This window comes from Henckelia pumila, chromosome 3 (genome assembly GCF_033568475.1).
Source record: "Henckelia pumila isolate YLH828 chromosome 3, ASM3356847v2, whole genome shotgun sequence".
Taxonomy (NCBI): Eukaryota; Viridiplantae; Streptophyta; class Magnoliopsida; order Lamiales; family Gesneriaceae; genus Henckelia; species Henckelia pumila.
Window position 1 is genome coordinate 62,225,353 of NC_133122.1, and position 17,057 is coordinate 62,242,409.

Consider the following 17,057-nt stretch of genomic DNA (forward strand, 5'->3'; position numbering starts at 1 on the left):
CTTCCAAACAATAACAGTGTGTGGTGTGCCGTGTGGGAGATTGTATGATTTAAATCTTGAATATTGTTTCTTTTTTAAAAAAAAAAAATTCATATAAACTAAATAATTAACAATGTTAAATATCCATTTTCATAGCTTGTCTAAAATTTCTTGCTAGAGTGAATTAAAATGAGTAGATGGGGTAACGAGGAAGGGTCTTATTCTTACATTTAATAATTAGACATATCAACATGATTCGTCTGAATTTGATTTGTTTTATGGTAATAATGTGACATGTTTGGTACCACAACTTGCCCACCAGCTCAGCTCCCACGCCTTGGTGACAACGCCCCTACATCAAGTTTATTTATTTATTTATTTATTTTAGCAAGATTTTTAAAAAAAATAAAATAAAACCGAAAACATTTTATCTTTACTATCAGAGCTAATTATAAGAGTGTAAAAGAGAGGACGATATAAGATCATTATTGTTTCACATGTTCGAGTTATATTTTTATCGTATGATATAATTTTTTAGCTTTTTAATGTGTTCGAGTTATATTGTTATTGTATGATATAATTTTTGATATACCGATGGTTGACATTTAAGATGAATATCCATCAATGACACTTATAAATTTTCAAAAATATACCGATGGTTGACATTTAAGATGAATATCCATCAATGACACTTATAAATTTTCAAAATAATATTTCAAATATTCGGTGATAAAAATAGAAGATCGAACAATGTGATATCTTGTAAAAAAAAAAAAAAAAAAACCAAATTTAATATTGGCCGCATCAGCACAGTGGCCTTGTGGGTATGAGCAAAAGAAATAAAACAAAAATATTAATCGGTCAGGTGCATCTTCGAATCAAACAAGTAATCATCTGCCGACCCAATACCAATAACATATGGAATAATAAAATTTAATAATACCAAAAGTAGCCTCATCTTCACGAGCCGACCACGTTGGATTCTGTTGCTTTCTTATTTTATAATATACTATAATAATTCAGTTTAGTTTCTTTGATATTTATCTTATGATGATCTTAATCCATAAAACTGTGTAAATTAACTCAAGACAAGATGTTATAACAGACGTATTCATCATAACTTGATGTAGAAATAGAATAAACTAACGTAACATCGTATGTATGATCTAAAATCAAATCCTACCATATAAAAAGTTTACATTCTAGTGAAGAATTGTTCATTTGAATTATTGGTGAGTCTGAATGAATCAATTATTCGACAAAAATGTATATAAATTTCGACGTATAAAATTCTCCTAATCTACCGTAGGCAAAGACCTCCTAGCCACTGATGAATGCATTGGTAACTTTATCCTCCTGCAACCACAAATAAATGATCTTTAAACAGCAACTTAAGGTAATGTGATCTTTTAACAGAAAGAAACTAAAGAGCCCAGAAGTTGAGTTTGGGGTCGAAATCGAATTAGATAAGATTTCCTTAACGTACATGCACACAATGCATGCATCAGACGACTCGATCGTGTATATATTATATGCAAAGTGTTTAAATCCTTAATAGCGATGGTCCGCCAAAGAAGCTAAGGTTTCGTACACCTTCGGTCATCGTGTTTCATTCGTCTACAAACACTAATCGAATAAAAATGGGGAAAACCAATCAATGATACACTAAACCATACTTAAATCAAGTATAATGACAAAAGGGTCAATCATTAAGTTCAACATTATCCTGCCAACTGTAGTTGAAATGTGGTAGTAGATAGCCAGCCATAATTATGAAGTAATCAAAAGAGACTTGTCCATTTGCCTATCTTATCCTACTTAATCTCTGATGTAAGAATCTATAAAAAGTATTCACAACTGGGCTCCATTGATAATGAAAGCCATCAAACAACTTTGTGGTTCAAGCAACATATTGGTGGTACAGCCATAGGAGAATCCAAGAAATTTTTTTTTGGGGGGGGAGGGGCAATTCGATCGGTTCGAAATAGGTCCACCGGTCATTTCTCCGGAGTATTGTCGAATAAATCCAATAAAATATCACGAACAAAACAATCTGAGACCACATTCGAAAGAATCTGGAACAAAAATAGTATTTTCCCTCATAAAGAAAATAAACATGTACAAGAAAATGCAAGAAGTGTGGCAACCGCCTCTGTAGACAGGCTCTATTCTGCGACTTAGGATGTTGAAAAAAATTGTATATATGTTGTTTAGCTTCTTGATGATGCAGCACATGTTACCATTGGCAGACAAAACACACGAGCTTTCAGCTGTGGCGGTTTAATTAATTAAGAAATAAAAAAAAAATGCTCAATTTTGGACTGGGATGAAGGTTTCTTTCATGACAGAGGCTTGAAATGGACTTTTGTCAAGAAAAGATAAATTATATAAATAGCGTCATCCGTCACAATGAGATTCATTTGCATTATTTAGGAACATATCCCATCAACACTTGATTTTTCTGAAAGCTAAATCATAGCTCAAACTCAATAAAAAAATTTATCTGGCCCGTTTGCACTTAATAACTTTAAAATAATAGAAGTTGGAAACTATTTCAGCAACATACCTCTGAACTATCCAGGAAAAAAGAACTGGGATGATTAGCATTTTCTCCATTCCATTGTGATCATGAGATAAATCCTTGGCTACAAAGAACATAACGAAAACGCCACGGAAATAACGGAAAAAATGAAGAAAGATATGACCTGAAAAGTAAGAGAAACATTTGTCAAATCCTGTCATATACAATATAAGTTGTAAAAATGTCCAAGTAGCAAAAGATACAGCACAACACATGTAAAATTTACACACTTCCTTACGTTTCTTTTCGAAGAGGAATAATCCATACGAGGAAGAAATCCTTGTAAACCGATGTTATAGACAGGAGAACCATCAGGATAGTACAATCCATAATTCCTTTCGGACAAAGGACCGGGTTTTAAATCCTCGTTAAAAAGTGCAAAAACGTATATGTCAATAGGTACTGATGGTTTCCCCGGAGTCCCTTGACTTTGCTCTATCCGTCTGAGCAAATTACCGTTATACAGCCTAGCATTCTCTGGTGTCGCCCCTATCTCGTTTGGATCCCCTTTCGATGGCCATCCGGTCTCGGAAACTTTAACTTGTATATCCGTATGGCCTAGTGCTTTGATTGCTGAATAAACAGAATCAATCTGTGCGTATAACATGTTATCATAATGTAGATTTGTTAAAGGGTCAATCATCCCAGAGTTTGGCTGGAAAAGTGCATAGCTCAGTGAAATCTGGTCTGGATTATCCTTATAGGCGAAGAAGGGATATGCATTAATAAGGAATGGTGAGTTTGTTTGTTCATGGAAAATGAGAATACTCTGGATATATTCGGCAAGATCTTGTCGAAATGCACCAGCGGAAGGCGGGTAGGAATTACTCAAGATTCCGAAAGAATGAGCTGTTGTCACGAACATCTCCTTGCTCAGCCCAAGATTTGCCAGAGCCCCATTAACAGTCTGCATCGCTGGGAGCAAATACGACTTTAACTGAGTGTCATTGCCTGTGAGAACCTCGTTTCCAACAGTGATGCAGGTGATCTTAGTTCGGGGACTATAAGGTTGCACATGCTGCTGAATCCAAGATTGAGCTTGAACAGGATCAGTCATCTGTTGAAGATACTCATTTCCTAATCCGATTACGAATTCAACATCCGAGTTTGCGAATGCTGATAAAACATTTGGATCCGCATCATAAAGTTTCACTCTACTTATGTTGACAGATTTAAGGAGAGAGGAAACTCGTGACGGGGATGGTAGATTGTTGGCAATCTGGCCGTAATTGATTCCCACTCCAAGTCCTCGGATGCAAATTAATGAATCTGAAAGCAGGTGATGAACTCAAAAACTAGATAACACTGAAGAAGAATAAACAGAATTTACAGGAATTGCTTCCTAAAATCAGGAAACTTCAGTCCCATATACCTTTCAAAATATGGTTCCATTACAAGGAATGAATCAATAAAACCAGCAAAAACACACAAACTTGTAGATTTTAATTCAGATGCCATCACTATCAATAACCATAGTAGAATCACAGGCATCAGCAAAAAAAATTTTAAAAAGAAAATTCTGCTTTATTTTTAATCAAAGAATCCACCGCCACTACATCTCCTTGACAGGAATCACCTACTCAATCAAAATTTCTACAGAATATAAATATAACATACTCTATACTAATTAATTAAAGAAGCATATGGCCAAGAATCTTGAACCAAGAAAACACAGTCTCAAAGAAAGAAACTAAACTGAGAGACACTGGAGATAGAATAAAACCAACCCCTTCCCCAAAAACTCAAAAATTCAAGAACCCGTTTCTCAATTCACGATTTTTAATGCGAAGAATACCATAAACAAGAAAACAAAACACTACCCTTCACATAAAGAAACAATCTTTCGAACAAAAAAAAAGAGTCTTTTCGCTGGGATAAGATTGAAATGTAAAAGAATCAATCAAAACACAATAAAGCAATATGAAAAAGGACCTGAAAAAGTGAGGAGAAGGAGGAGGAGAACCCAGGAAAAGGTGGCCATAGCGATTTGCTATGGCAACTCTCTTGAATCTCAGCCACGACGCCGCTTTATAGTTGCCTGTCTGAATTTATACGACGTCGTTTATATAATAAAGAATGAAATAAATGGTATTAAATTCCGCGTCTTCCTACTGAAGGCAAGCTACACAATGTGAAACTGAAATACTAAAGCGGCCATATTTTTGTTAAGAGTTCGGCAAATGCCCTGTGAAACGCCCTTCCACTGCCTTTGGTTTACAGTTAAAAGAAGATTACATAACCGACATCATTCCATATTTCCAATAATAACCTCAGCTTTTCCAACAATCACTTATCACCTCTTGACTTCATTTCGTTTTTTAGAATTATAATATATATTGTGTTTTTATACTTAGAACTTCATTGTTCTTAATGTTTTAATTTATTTATTATTACAGTTTTTCTTTTCAACGGTCTTTTTGAACAGTTATTTTTCTTGTAATTAATTACAAGAGAATTGTGTCACCTCACTTTGATATTGGTGGCCGATTGTTCCAATCTTATTCTATTATTATGCAGTTGAAAGTCATATGATGATGGAATAAATGAGTACTTACTTGGACTGAAATCGACACAAAACCTATTCGAAGATTGGGAAATTATTGTAAATTTCAATTATTTAAGTTCAGATACAAATTATTTAACAATAGCTATAACTTCAATTTTCGCAATTTAAATTTTAAAAATAAAATAAATAACTAGGTTCTTCATAGAAAATCATTGTGATCAGGAAACGTGTGAAAGACTTTAGTGGCAAATAATAATTAGATTTCATGGCCATCTAATCATCATTTGTTTTTTAAATCTTTGATTCATGATGTTATTGCTCACTCTATTACTCCACCCTAGCTATTATTATCCTACATGTTAGGTTCATAATCTCGTTAATTTGACAAAATGTATCATTCATTGAAGCAATAATTGAATTATATAGATGCTTTTTATCTATGAAAACTTTGAATAAATCATGTGATGTTGAAAGTAAAGCACATATTGCTAATATTATTTTTCACGATCCAATTAAACAAAATTTCTAACAATTAAACCTGTGTGCTTCTCTAAAACGAGAGATCACGTTGATTCACATTATAGCTTACATATAATTTTTTCGAGCTTATTTTACGAAAATAAAATTAATACGATAAATCATGAGACGGATTGGATTCAGTGTTTAATATGCGAAAATAATTGCATTCTCATCAAAAATAAAACTTGTAATCTGACATCAAAATCTCAAATATAAAACAATATTTCAAGTTCAAAACTAAATTGCAATATATATTCTCCTCCTTTATTTCACTTGTGACTTGAGAGGTACCGAATTATGGCTTATGGAGAAAGGGCAAATAGGTAAAATCCATGGATAGATTCTTGCGGTTAGTGTTTTATTTATATTATTATATATCCATTGAATAGAGAGATACATTCCTACCAAAAACATGTGTGTAATATGAAAGGGTAATTTTGGAAAATGTTAAAACTCGCTTTTTGCTGTTATCGAACAAGTTGTGTAGCAGCGAGCAACTTGGTTGTCGACTCTCGTGGCCAATAAAAAAATTCAATGGTTGAATGTGTTTATATATTTTTTTTTCCCGAGCTTCTTAATTAAAGGTTTATTTTTTTGTAAAAAAATTTATATATATATATATATATTGAAAGGAACAGCTTGTATTTATTCACGTCAAATGAGTTTTAAGGTTTAAAAGTTTCGATAACTAAATAGAAAAATATCGGTTCACCCAAAAAACGAAACAGGAGAAAAACATGTAAAAAGAACAATAACGTGTACAATCTTATTGGTTGTTCTTTTAACATGAGCTACGTTGAATTTCTTAATTGCTATCCACACGCGAGATTTGAATTCAAAATCAACCGAGACAAAAGACAATTGGATATCATATATATATATATATATATATATTGTTTGTATGCGCGTTGCGCAGAAATTTATTAGTTTGATTTTTGAAAATTTAGAAATATGAAAAATGGGTGTTGAACTAATTAGGCGTATCCAAGTTGAATACTAACTGTAATTTTAAAAAAAAAAAAGTAATATGAAAGGTTGGAATACTCGTTAAGAACAAAAGTCAGGCAATCGGCTTTTAATGAATTCCCTCAATTTTATTTTATTTTTATTTTTTAAAAAAAGAGAAATAATTGTCGTTTTTTTTATTCGCAATTTGATGAACAATTTTCAAAGAAATAATAAATTAAAGAAAGAACCACTTGGAGTCCCACTCCACATAGATGCTGATGGGAATTATTTGCATGCAACAAAATCGTCCCCTACACTTTCCTTGTCTTTCAATTTTCAATTCCTTTCTCGCTCAAATTATATAATATTAAATGAGAATCGATTTATCATCACACACTTTAAAAGTCCAAACTTTAGAATATTAAATAAATTTATACAAAACAATTACACATAAGAATTTTGTAAAAAAAAAAAAAAAAATAGTGTATTTTTTTTAGTGGGCCATCATGAAATAACTTTATTCTTATTCTCGCCACCACATTTGAGTGTTGTCTTTGCCCTTTGGAGTGCAATATCTCTATAATTGAAAGTATATATACAAAGAACCCCCCTTTCAGACCCTTAGCAAAATGCTCTCAAGATACGAAAATTATTCACAACCTTATATATATTTTTAAAGCCAACGAGGACCAAAATGTCAAGAGAGAGATTGTGGGATACCAAAATTTTTCAACGATTGATAAAATCATTCAGAGCATACTAACTTTGCGACACATTTCGAGTTCATGCCTGAAAAATGGATATTTGTGTTTATATGGTAATCCAAGTTGGGTTATTTTTGTTCTTATTTTCGTACAAAAGTGAATTGCAAATATCGCTGGCCATGTATATACCGGTGCAAACCAAGGATACTGAGAAATAGAGTTTAATCCGAGATAGTACAAGAAAAGCAACCAAGAGGAGACGAGAGAACCAAGTTGGCTCAAATTTATTGTTATACATAACATCATCTTCAGCTCGCACAATAAGACAATGAAGCATTTGGATGAAAAGGCCTGAGACCACAAACCAAAAACAGATTCTTAATAAAGATCACTCTCCTTGTGAGTGTGAATCACACAATCCGCAGTAGGGTACGAGACACAGGTAAGCAAGTAGCCCTGTTCCATTTGGTCATCATCAAGAAACGAGCCATCCGACTGGTCGACAAAACCCGACACCATCTTACCTGCACAGGTGGAGCATGCACCAGCCCTGCACGAGTATGGTAGGTCGATTCCCGCAGCCTCTGCAGTGTCGAGGATATATGCATCGTCAGGGGCTTCAAACTCACACTCATCACCATCCGGTCCAATTAATTTCACCTTGTATACTGCCATGGCAGATACTCTGAAATCTGGTTTGGCTTCCAAGCCAAAGCTTTGGGTGATCCTCTTCACGGAACCCAAAGAAGAAGGGATCTTGACGAATGAGCTTGTGTTTCGGTTTTGTGGAGCTGGAGCACTTTTGAACATGCAGTTGAGGGGCAGTCTTGCAGTTGCCATTTTTCCTGAAAAGGAAGGCTCAGAACTTAAATTTCGCTAAAAATCAAAGGGTCAAGCAGATCAGATTCGTCTCTGCATCAGACGTTCCATAATGTGTGCTATCTATTTGCTGGAGGATGACAATACACTATTGTCATCGATTTCTAGCAAGAGAGCCATTGATGTTGGAGCAATATGAGAAGTGCAAGAAAGTTGGTCCTGCCCTTCACTCGAAGCTCCATGAACACATACGATACATCCCATTAATAAAAATTAAATCAAACTCAAAATTATCTTTTGTCTCGTTATGCGGATTACTCAACATTCAAGATCATACACAAAAAAAAATTGAAGATAGATATTAAAAAAAGTGGTCAAAGGTATGAACTTTTAGAAACAAACCAAGAAACAACAGGTCATGACAGGGACAAACAAAAATCAAAACAAAGTGCATAATTGTGTTATTATCATATGGTACACCAACCACGGTAAAATAATCTTATTACAAACTTATTCAAAGAAGCAAACCAATTTTGACCGAGTGTCCAAGTCAAGGTGTCGGATTATAAAACGAACAAGTGAAACAACAATCAAATACCTTATACATAAACAAATCGAAAATAAAGCTGAACCATCTTCAACAACTGCTGAAGAACAATAACCCAGTCAAACACCAAGAATTTCACCACCATGTTGCATGTGTCTGTGAACTATATTGTTGCAGAGGCCGAGGGGTATGATCGATCGCCCCTCCCTCTTAAATTTTCCATACAGACTATACATAAATACATTTTTTATATATCACACATACACAAATGCTACAATATCTTTCCAATTAATTCTCGACATTTTGGCTCTTCAAGTAATTAATTTGCACAAATTCCAGGCTCCAGCTCAAAAATCGAACTCAGAGAAGAGAATTTACATTAATGGTAAACCATCACCTCTTTCCACAACATACACGCATCACATTTAGAAATTAAAGATTGAAACCACCTTACTTTGGAAGATCGTGAGAAAACCTCTTCAAATATCTTTTCAAAACTCAAAATCCATCAGTAGTTTGTTTTTACTACAAATCACAAGAAACACCCACAAATAAAAATCTCAACGAAGATTCCAGCAGGCATAAACCATCTTCTCACGCTAAGCCCCTAAAACCCATAACAAAAACACAAAACTGAAATCTTTGCAAAGGTTCCTCCATAGAGTATCACGCTTCCAGTTCAAAATCTCATAGTTACACATAAAACCCATAACAAAAACAAAGGAAACAGAAGAAAAAGAAATAGTTTCAAACTTATCTCGCCGATCAACCAAATAAGGCGAAGAAACAAACAGAAACAACAACGATCTTCCTTGTTAAAGCACATAAAGCTACATATTAAAGAAATGAAGCCTTACAGAAGTCGAGATCTCACCCCGGTAGAAAAAATCTACGGCTGGGTACGACGGAAAAGGGGGAGAATCGGAGGCGATTGAGACTGTGGGTGGCGAGTGAGTCGATGTTGCCCTAAATACCGAAGCAGGCTCTGAAGGTGGCGCTGGCACCCGTAATTGTTTGGTTATCACAAATATATATATACTAGTCATTTAATTGAAAGTATTGCCTGTTAATAATTCGTTTTTATAATAAATTTATATTTTAAATAAAATTATCAAATAAAATTATTATATTATATATTATATTAAATATAAAATTTGGTGAGAAAATAAAAAAAATAATTAGATAAAAAAAAATATCATAATTAAGAGAAAAAATGAGATAGTGGAAGAAAACGGTTGTGTGTGTGTTTTTTGTTTTTATTTATGTACTATTTTAATGGACACACCAAGAGACCACGCTAAGGATTACATAGGAATAGATATATATATATATATATATATATATATAAATAAAAAGCTTTGATTTTTTAATAAAAAATTCCTTAATAATAACTTTTAAATTATACAAAATCATTTTATTTTCCAACTGTTCATTATGTTTTTATGATTTGGTACTATGACAGATACTGAAAAGGAGACTTATATTGATGATTTTATTACATTGAAAATAAATTTTTTTGATAAATAAATGTACGAGTGTTTGTTTTATTTTCTTCTTTGGTCAAAAAATTTACTTGCATTTTTTGTTTTTTAAAATCATAAAAGTGGAAGCATACACGTTTTTACACCTTTAACCATGACGGAAATCTTTAGGTGATCACTATTTTCTTTGTATTTTTCCAAATTTTCGTATTTTTTCAACGCAAATTCTTGAAAGATTTGTGTCTACTAGCTCAGGTATTCTTTAAAAACAATCGCGGATAACAAAAGACATTTGGGGAAAAAAATTGTATGAGCAAGAGCAATGCAAACAAATGATTCAAACCACAAAAGTATATAACGCTTGAAATGCCCACAAATGCATAACAAGCCAGCATCTCATAATGCAGGATCCTTCCCAAAATTTTTTGCTACATGACAAGGTTAGAGAAAGTTCAAATTTTGAGTAACGACAAATTTACCAAATAAAAGTGTGAAAAAATAAGCAAGTGATAGTAATTCAAATATAAACATCATGGAGGAATCATGCAAGATAAGTAACTGAGTATAAATAAACCAAGCATCTCAACAGATACAAAATTAATGGATCTCCAAAATGCATCAAGGCAGAGTATCAAAATGTTAAAAACACCATAAAAATCAGAGTCCAAGAAAGATTTGATTGTCTTAGGCCTTTCACGAGTTTTCTGCATACGCGTTCCAAACAGAAAAACAAGGCGGGGATCATTAGAAGACTCGTTGTGTCTTCCCCATAGTTGTCTTCAAGTATAGGCACCTTACCTGATTATTATAATGAAAAATAAACGTTTACCAACCACAAAAGTTTAGATACTCGATATATCAAGCCATAAACATTCAGCAGGTGCGAACACATACGTATGAAATAAAATTTGACTGATATTTGCAGGAAAGGGGGCTATTATTGGTTGTTATTTAAGAAAAAGTTTCAATGAACTTACGTTCTGCCAATTCTTCTTCAAAAGAGAAACTAAAAAGTTGACGCTCATTTGAACGTTTTGAAATATTTGCTTCTCCTCCATGTCGCAGTTTCCAACAGCAACTCCCATGCAAAGAACCTTCTTCAATTGGAACTTCACTGTGGCCTTGGTTTCAGCAACCTTGGACTCGAGGGATTCTTGATGAGACACGAGAGTAGGGAATTTACCTGCCTTACATTAAAAACAAATCAATAACAAGAATCGAATGCCATGATCATCACATTTGTAGAAATGCATAACATAATCTTCTAATCAAAGCAAATATCAAGGGCCATTTAAACCAATAATATGGTGATTCACACAGCTGTTTGCTCATAAAACAGTAAAACAGGTAAATAAACATGAGAAAAAGCACTTGCCTGCCTTGTTCAGACCAGGTCCTAACAGGCGAGGAATCTGCTTGATGACAGCTTCTGAGGCTAAGAAAGCATGATACTTCTTTGCAAGTTTCTTCACTAATTTCTTATTCTTATTCAACTTCTTCAGAGCCTCCACATCCATGGATTCCAAGCCAATTTTTTCAGCCTGAATAAATTATCGCACATGATGTGAAAATTCGTTTAAAAACCCAATATTTACAATTTAACAAGAGACACAATACCGTAACAGAAAATTACTTGTGTAGGAAAAATCATAAACCCAACAAAGGAACTCTTTCAATATGCTATTTGTTAACCGAAGATATCATAGTGTTTTGATTAAAAAAAGAGTTTCTGGTAAAAACAGCTCATAATACAGGTCTGGTTAAAAAGCAAAAATGATAGATTACATTACAGTTTCTAACAAATGAGCTTTTGTACAATTTTGATGCAAAGTTAAAAACTGGCCCTGGTTCAAACAGATAAATTCATGTAGTTTATCACAAAGCAGACATAAACATACAATCAAAATAAAGGAGATATTGATCACTCATATAAGAGGAATTTTTCGTATCAGCAAAAGGTGCGTAATTCATAAACTAGGTGTATTTTTTATTAAAATAATAATATACAAGATTCACAGTCCTTCATGTCCATGCAACTTGTTAATCTAGATATACCTCTTCAACATGCTGAGCATCACCAAGCATGCATACTTTCATTTTTGGCCTGGGAATATGAGGCAACTTCACTGACCCACTGAAACGTTTGTCCTTCTGAGGATCATAGTTCTTGAGTCCGATTTGGAGTTCAATTGTCTCAGTGAAATTTCGCTTCTTCTCCTTGGCATCAGAAGTAATCTGAGAGATAGCTTCCCTCAGGGCCTCGCTCTGAAGCTTACTGCAAAAGCAAAAAAAGAAGAAGTGTTTGGATGGTCCTTTTTCTAGAACAACACTTGAAAAAGAAATAAATCAGAAAACATGGCTCGAGCTCTCCAAATTTCAAAAAGAAAAAAAAACTATATTCCATGTTCACTCAATCTGAAAAATGCTTCAGCCTTTTTACTAATAAAGCAGCTGAGCATTTTTCAAGCCAAATTGCTTCACCATCCAATTTGGGCAGCGCAAATTAGCACACTGATACAGCAGCATTCATGATGAACTTACAGTAACGAGCAACCTATTCCGCATAGCAGAACAAAATGGAATAAAAAGAAAACAACAGCGGCAAACTAAACAGAAGACCAATTAACTAGGAGTTCAAAGCAACAACCACCAATTGGCATTTCCCCAAATCCAAATGCAAATAAACCTGAATATGAGGAAAAAAAACACAAAAGTATTTCCTCGGAGAAAGGTTTCTAGCTGTCACAATAAACTTCCTCAAAGCTTCATTTACATAGAATAACAGATCAATTTACATTATCTAAAACCATCCCAACAAAAACAGATGAAATCCAACATGTGAGCGAATAGATAGCAACAATCATCAAAGAAAGAAAAAATCTGACGCTACCTCATGTTTCAAGACCTTATCTTCTCAAATCACGCCTGCTTGCCAACAAAGAGACCGGAAAGCAAAAAAGAAACAAAAATTGTCAATTTCGCTACTTGGAAAAACACAGCGCATACATAAACGAGCTGATCATACCTCTGAGTCGGAAACACAGGCGACGGCGATTTGCAGCAGACTACCACAATAAATGGCTTCGCAAAAACCCTAGAGACCTGTTCAAGTTATTATTCTCATTGGGCTTCGGAGCGCTTTAAAACCCATTAGTATGGGTCCAAATTCTTTAAGCCTCGTTCAACTTTTAATTAATAATAGCATATTTGCACACATGATGTGTACGACGAAAGTTTTTTTATACATAATTTCAATTAAAAAATCTAATAAATTTATATCAATAAGAATAATTTTTTTTTAAAGAATGGTCACCCTAAATAGTTAAAAATCTAATAAATTTATAGCAATAAGAATAATTTTTTCGTTAAGAATGGTCACTCTAAGTAGTTAAAACACCATATCTTCTATTAGGTATTTTCTATTTCATTAGTTTTTTTCAAATAATTTCGAATTTGAAAATAGATAAATAAAATGATTGTATTATATATTAAATAGAAATAATTAAATAAAAAAAATAGAGATAGTGGAGAGAAACAGTTTTAGTGTGTGTGTGTGTGTGTGTTTTAAATATTTTTTAATATTTTGGCATATTAAAATACCAACTAAGAGTCTCTTGCATAATAATAGTAATAGATTAGAGGGATAGACACACATTTTACACGGGAAAATATGAATAAATGTGTTGGTGGTTCAGTTTTTTTTTTTAAGTGTTGATAGTTCGTAATTGAATTCCATTTTTTGGGGGAAGGTGGGATGTAGAGATTGATTTATTTTCAAGTGAGATGTTTTTCAAAATGGGCACAATTTTTTTCCACGAAAAGAGTAAAATGAATGGTAAAATGAAAAAAAATTTTGGTATCCCCACATTAGACGAGAAGAAACCGTTGCTATATCTATGTCAACTTTAATAAAATAGTAGAGATTTCTATTATTATTATTATTATTATTATTATTATTATATAAAAAAAAACAATTTATGACTTCGATTGTAATTACTTATGTGAATACAGTGACATTATTTATTTGGTCCAATTTTGGTTATTTTCAACAACGGAATAAACTGAAAATATAAAATCTTCTGACTTCTGAGTAGTTTGGGAAAAATCCAACAAAATAATTTGGACTCGGATTCCACTAAAACATGTTTGAGTACCGATGAGCCGTTACATGATCGCAATTCAATAATTTAGAGGTGTTCATAAATAAAATTTAGGATACCACATCTCCAACAGAATTATTATGTTAACCCAATATTTCAGCACCTTATTAAAATATTCTATAATCATATGATATTTCAACTATAAAAGACGATTTTTAAAAAATTATTTCGAACATAATTTCTGATATCCTTCATCAGCTGACGTGACAATCATACTTCCCCGAAACAAAGCCAAATGTACAATTTATTTTACCAAATCTTTAAACAAAAGCAAAGAAGCCCAATGTCAAATTGCTTTCGTTCGATCTGAGGTAGCAAGCCCGATGCTGCAATAAACGTTACTTCATTCAGATGGTCTCTGTCCCAAAACAGGAATATCCTCGTACCGCTTCTGCAATCCATCAATGGCCATATTAAAACAGATATAAACTACATTTAAGCAGTTCACTCAGATACGAAAACGAGTTTCAGCCTTTCAGGATAGATTGAAGAAAAGAACAGAGATAACATCAAGTACCGATGCTCAAGCTGGTTAAACATAAAAACAAGTTCAAAACCAAAAATACATATTGTGATAACCTTATATACAAAGCCCGATATCCTAATTTCGTTTGCAGATCACATGGCACATTTTCATATGAGTTTGTTAATGGATAAGCTTTAATTTTTAAAAGAAACAGCAATCTTCATATATTTCTTCTATGATTCAAGACTATCAACATTTAAAAGCCTTAACTGGTAGGAATGATACTCAATTCACCTGTTGCATAGGTTTGCAAAGAAAGAGCTTGAATCTCCAGCCAACATAGCACTTTTCACATCCAATGTAAGAGGTTTGATAACTTTAGACCACAAGTGTATACATACAGCAGGTAAATAACATATTTAGGAACCAACTCATCCCGCACCCGAAGTGAAAATCGGTAACTACCAGTACTTCATGATGCGTTGAAGAGAACACTTGATGAAAACCTTTGAAATGCAAATTGAATCTATTATGTATCAAAGTCCTGAATCAAATCACTTCTAAGTCTTTAAGCAGACAACAAGAAAAGGCTTTGTATTAATCCTCCTATAGCATCGAATTCAGTCAAAAACACCACAAACCTAGAAATATTTCCTAAATATCCCGTGAATCTTCTAATTTCTTTCTAGTTAAACGTTATAAACAACAAATGAGCTTACTGAGCCAATCACGGAAAACAAATTGAAAGATAAAAAAAGTGAACCTTGATTGAGACTGGAGAATAAATCAACAACTACATGATGCTACTGAATCTTGAAGCAATCCCAAGACACCATATCAAATTTAATCTCTTCCCACTTTCTAAGATACATTTGTTGAATTCGATGGATTCGTCACAAACTAAAGAAACGAAGTTTAGCACCATTGAACTAGCAAGCTATGAATGAAGATCAAATGCCTGTTGAAAGGGGAAAGTATGTATTGGTTGCAATTACAACAAAAAATTTAGTATTAAAAGCTCTAATGCAACACACATGCAAAATTCCAAATCATTCACCGAAAACAAAATCACATACAGCAATATCAGATCAAATTAGGGTTTAAAAAAATGAAACTAAATACCCCGACATTGTTGTGCTCCCAAAGCCTTCGAATTCCATAATCCACCGCCTGAAATCAAAGTACGCAATATGAGTAAAAGAACAACCTAGCATATCAACCCATCCTACGAAACTTGGAAATAGTCAAAACTACATCTTCACACCACAGAAATGGGAATTCATCCTACAAAAACAATTCAACAGAAAACGGCGTGTAGATACTGACACGTTCGCCGATGAACGCGCCGACGACGACGAAAGTGACGTAGATGGGAGTGCGGCGCATAATCAATCTGTACATCCCTTCCCAAACGCCGCCGCTTCTCCTAGCTGACGGTTCCATTGTTGTAGCTCTGTAACCTGGAACTGCAAAAGCAACAGCCAACAAGAACAAATCCTGAATCTGCGTGCGACTGAGGAGAAATGGACGGGGTGGAGAACTGGAGATGATTGATCAATCATTCGATTCAATCCAACTATTTATATATTTTTTAATTAATATTAATATAATTATTTAATCATCATTGAATATATAATTTTATTCACCTTAATATATATATTGGGTAAACTTATATATTTTTTAATTATAAGATAAGAATTTACTAATGTTACGCCTTAAACGCATACAAATCTCGTGTTATGAGATTAATGTTTTTAATGCATTAACAAATCTCATAATATTATGTTTTGATAATTACAAAACTCGGTTAATTGTTATTAACCATTTAAAGTGAGATTTTGCAGATTATATTTATTGAAAAATAAATTATTGGAAGTTATTTTGAAGCTATACATGTATTTATAAAGTCTTGTATTGCTCATTGAATGGATGGAACATTGTTAAGAGATATAAAGAAAAAGACAAGAAGAAGCCAAAGTATGGAGCAGCAACTTCCGAAAATTACTGGAAATTTTCTATGACTCCAAATCGGATCTCCACCGGTCATAATCTAGATAAATAATGTTACAAGTACTGTCCAAATTTGAGAGCAATCCAACGGCTAGAATGAGAGATATGAATTTTTTCATATATGCTGCACAGTTCCCACTTCTGCAAGGAACGAAACCATGAAGATTCGACTTCAGAAAATAACTGGGAATGTTTGAGAAATCCAAATCAAATCTTCACCGATCATATTCAGTATTATGATGTTATAAAGCTTCTGTCCAAATTTCAGGTCAATCCAACGGATGGATTAAGAGATATGAATTTTTCAAATTTGTTGCACAGAACAGGTTCGAAAACA

General features: G+C 33.4%; 4 protein-coding genes across 5 annotated transcripts; all 4 read right to left on the bottom strand.

The window, feature by feature from the left end:
* Positions 1-1,073: 1,073 nt before the first annotated feature.
* Positions 1,074-4,628, bottom strand: LOC140887206 (glucan endo-1,3-beta-glucosidase 14-like). The gene is made up of 4 exons (XM_073294299.1): positions 4,493-4,628; positions 2,799-3,829; positions 2,546-2,684; positions 1,074-1,335 (listed from the first exon to the last, which is right to left on the bottom strand). The coding sequence occupies exons 1-3, from the start codon at positions 4,539-4,541 to the stop codon at positions 2,625-2,627; spliced, it is 1,140 nt and encodes a 379-aa protein (XP_073150400.1). The 5' UTR covers positions 4,542-4,628; the 3' UTR covers positions 1,074-1,335; positions 2,546-2,624.
* Positions 4,629-7,442: 2,814 nt separating this feature from the next.
* On the bottom strand, positions 7,443-9,614 carry LOC140887638 (ferredoxin, root R-B2-like). 2 transcript variants are annotated; one of them, XM_073295033.1, is made up of 2 exons: positions 9,461-9,614; positions 7,443-8,082 (listed from the first exon to the last, which is right to left on the bottom strand). In XM_073295033.1, exon 2 carries the CDS (start codon positions 8,075-8,077, stop codon positions 7,616-7,618), a length of 462 nt encoding a protein of 153 aa, XP_073151134.1. In that variant the 5' UTR covers positions 8,078-8,082; positions 9,461-9,614; the 3' UTR covers positions 7,443-7,615. The 2 variants fall into 2 exon arrangements, with proteins under 2 accessions (XP_073151134.1, XP_073151133.1); XM_073295032.1 differs by having other exon boundaries at positions 9,478-9,609.
* A 1,009-nt stretch (positions 9,615-10,623) lies between these two features.
* On the bottom strand, positions 10,624-13,231 carry LOC140890748 (large ribosomal subunit protein uL1z-like). Its single transcript, XM_073298771.1, has 6 exons — positions 13,110-13,231; positions 12,975-13,009; positions 12,140-12,359; positions 11,460-11,625; positions 11,062-11,267; positions 10,624-10,882 (listed from the first exon to the last, which is right to left on the bottom strand). The coding sequence occupies exons 2-6, from the start codon at positions 12,977-12,979 to the stop codon at positions 10,829-10,831; spliced, it is 651 nt and encodes a 216-aa protein (XP_073154872.1). The 5' UTR covers positions 12,980-13,009; positions 13,110-13,231; the 3' UTR covers positions 10,624-10,828.
* A 1,126-nt stretch (positions 13,232-14,357) lies between these two features.
* LOC140892157 (cytochrome b-c1 complex subunit 9-like) lies at positions 14,358-16,256 on the bottom strand. The gene is made up of 3 exons (XM_073300924.1): positions 16,037-16,256; positions 15,833-15,880; positions 14,358-14,635 (listed from the first exon to the last, which is right to left on the bottom strand). The coding sequence occupies exons 1-3, from the start codon at positions 16,151-16,153 to the stop codon at positions 14,588-14,590; spliced, it is 213 nt and encodes a 70-aa protein (XP_073157025.1). The 5' UTR covers positions 16,154-16,256; the 3' UTR covers positions 14,358-14,587.
* Between the last annotated feature and the right edge of the window lie 801 nt (positions 16,257-17,057).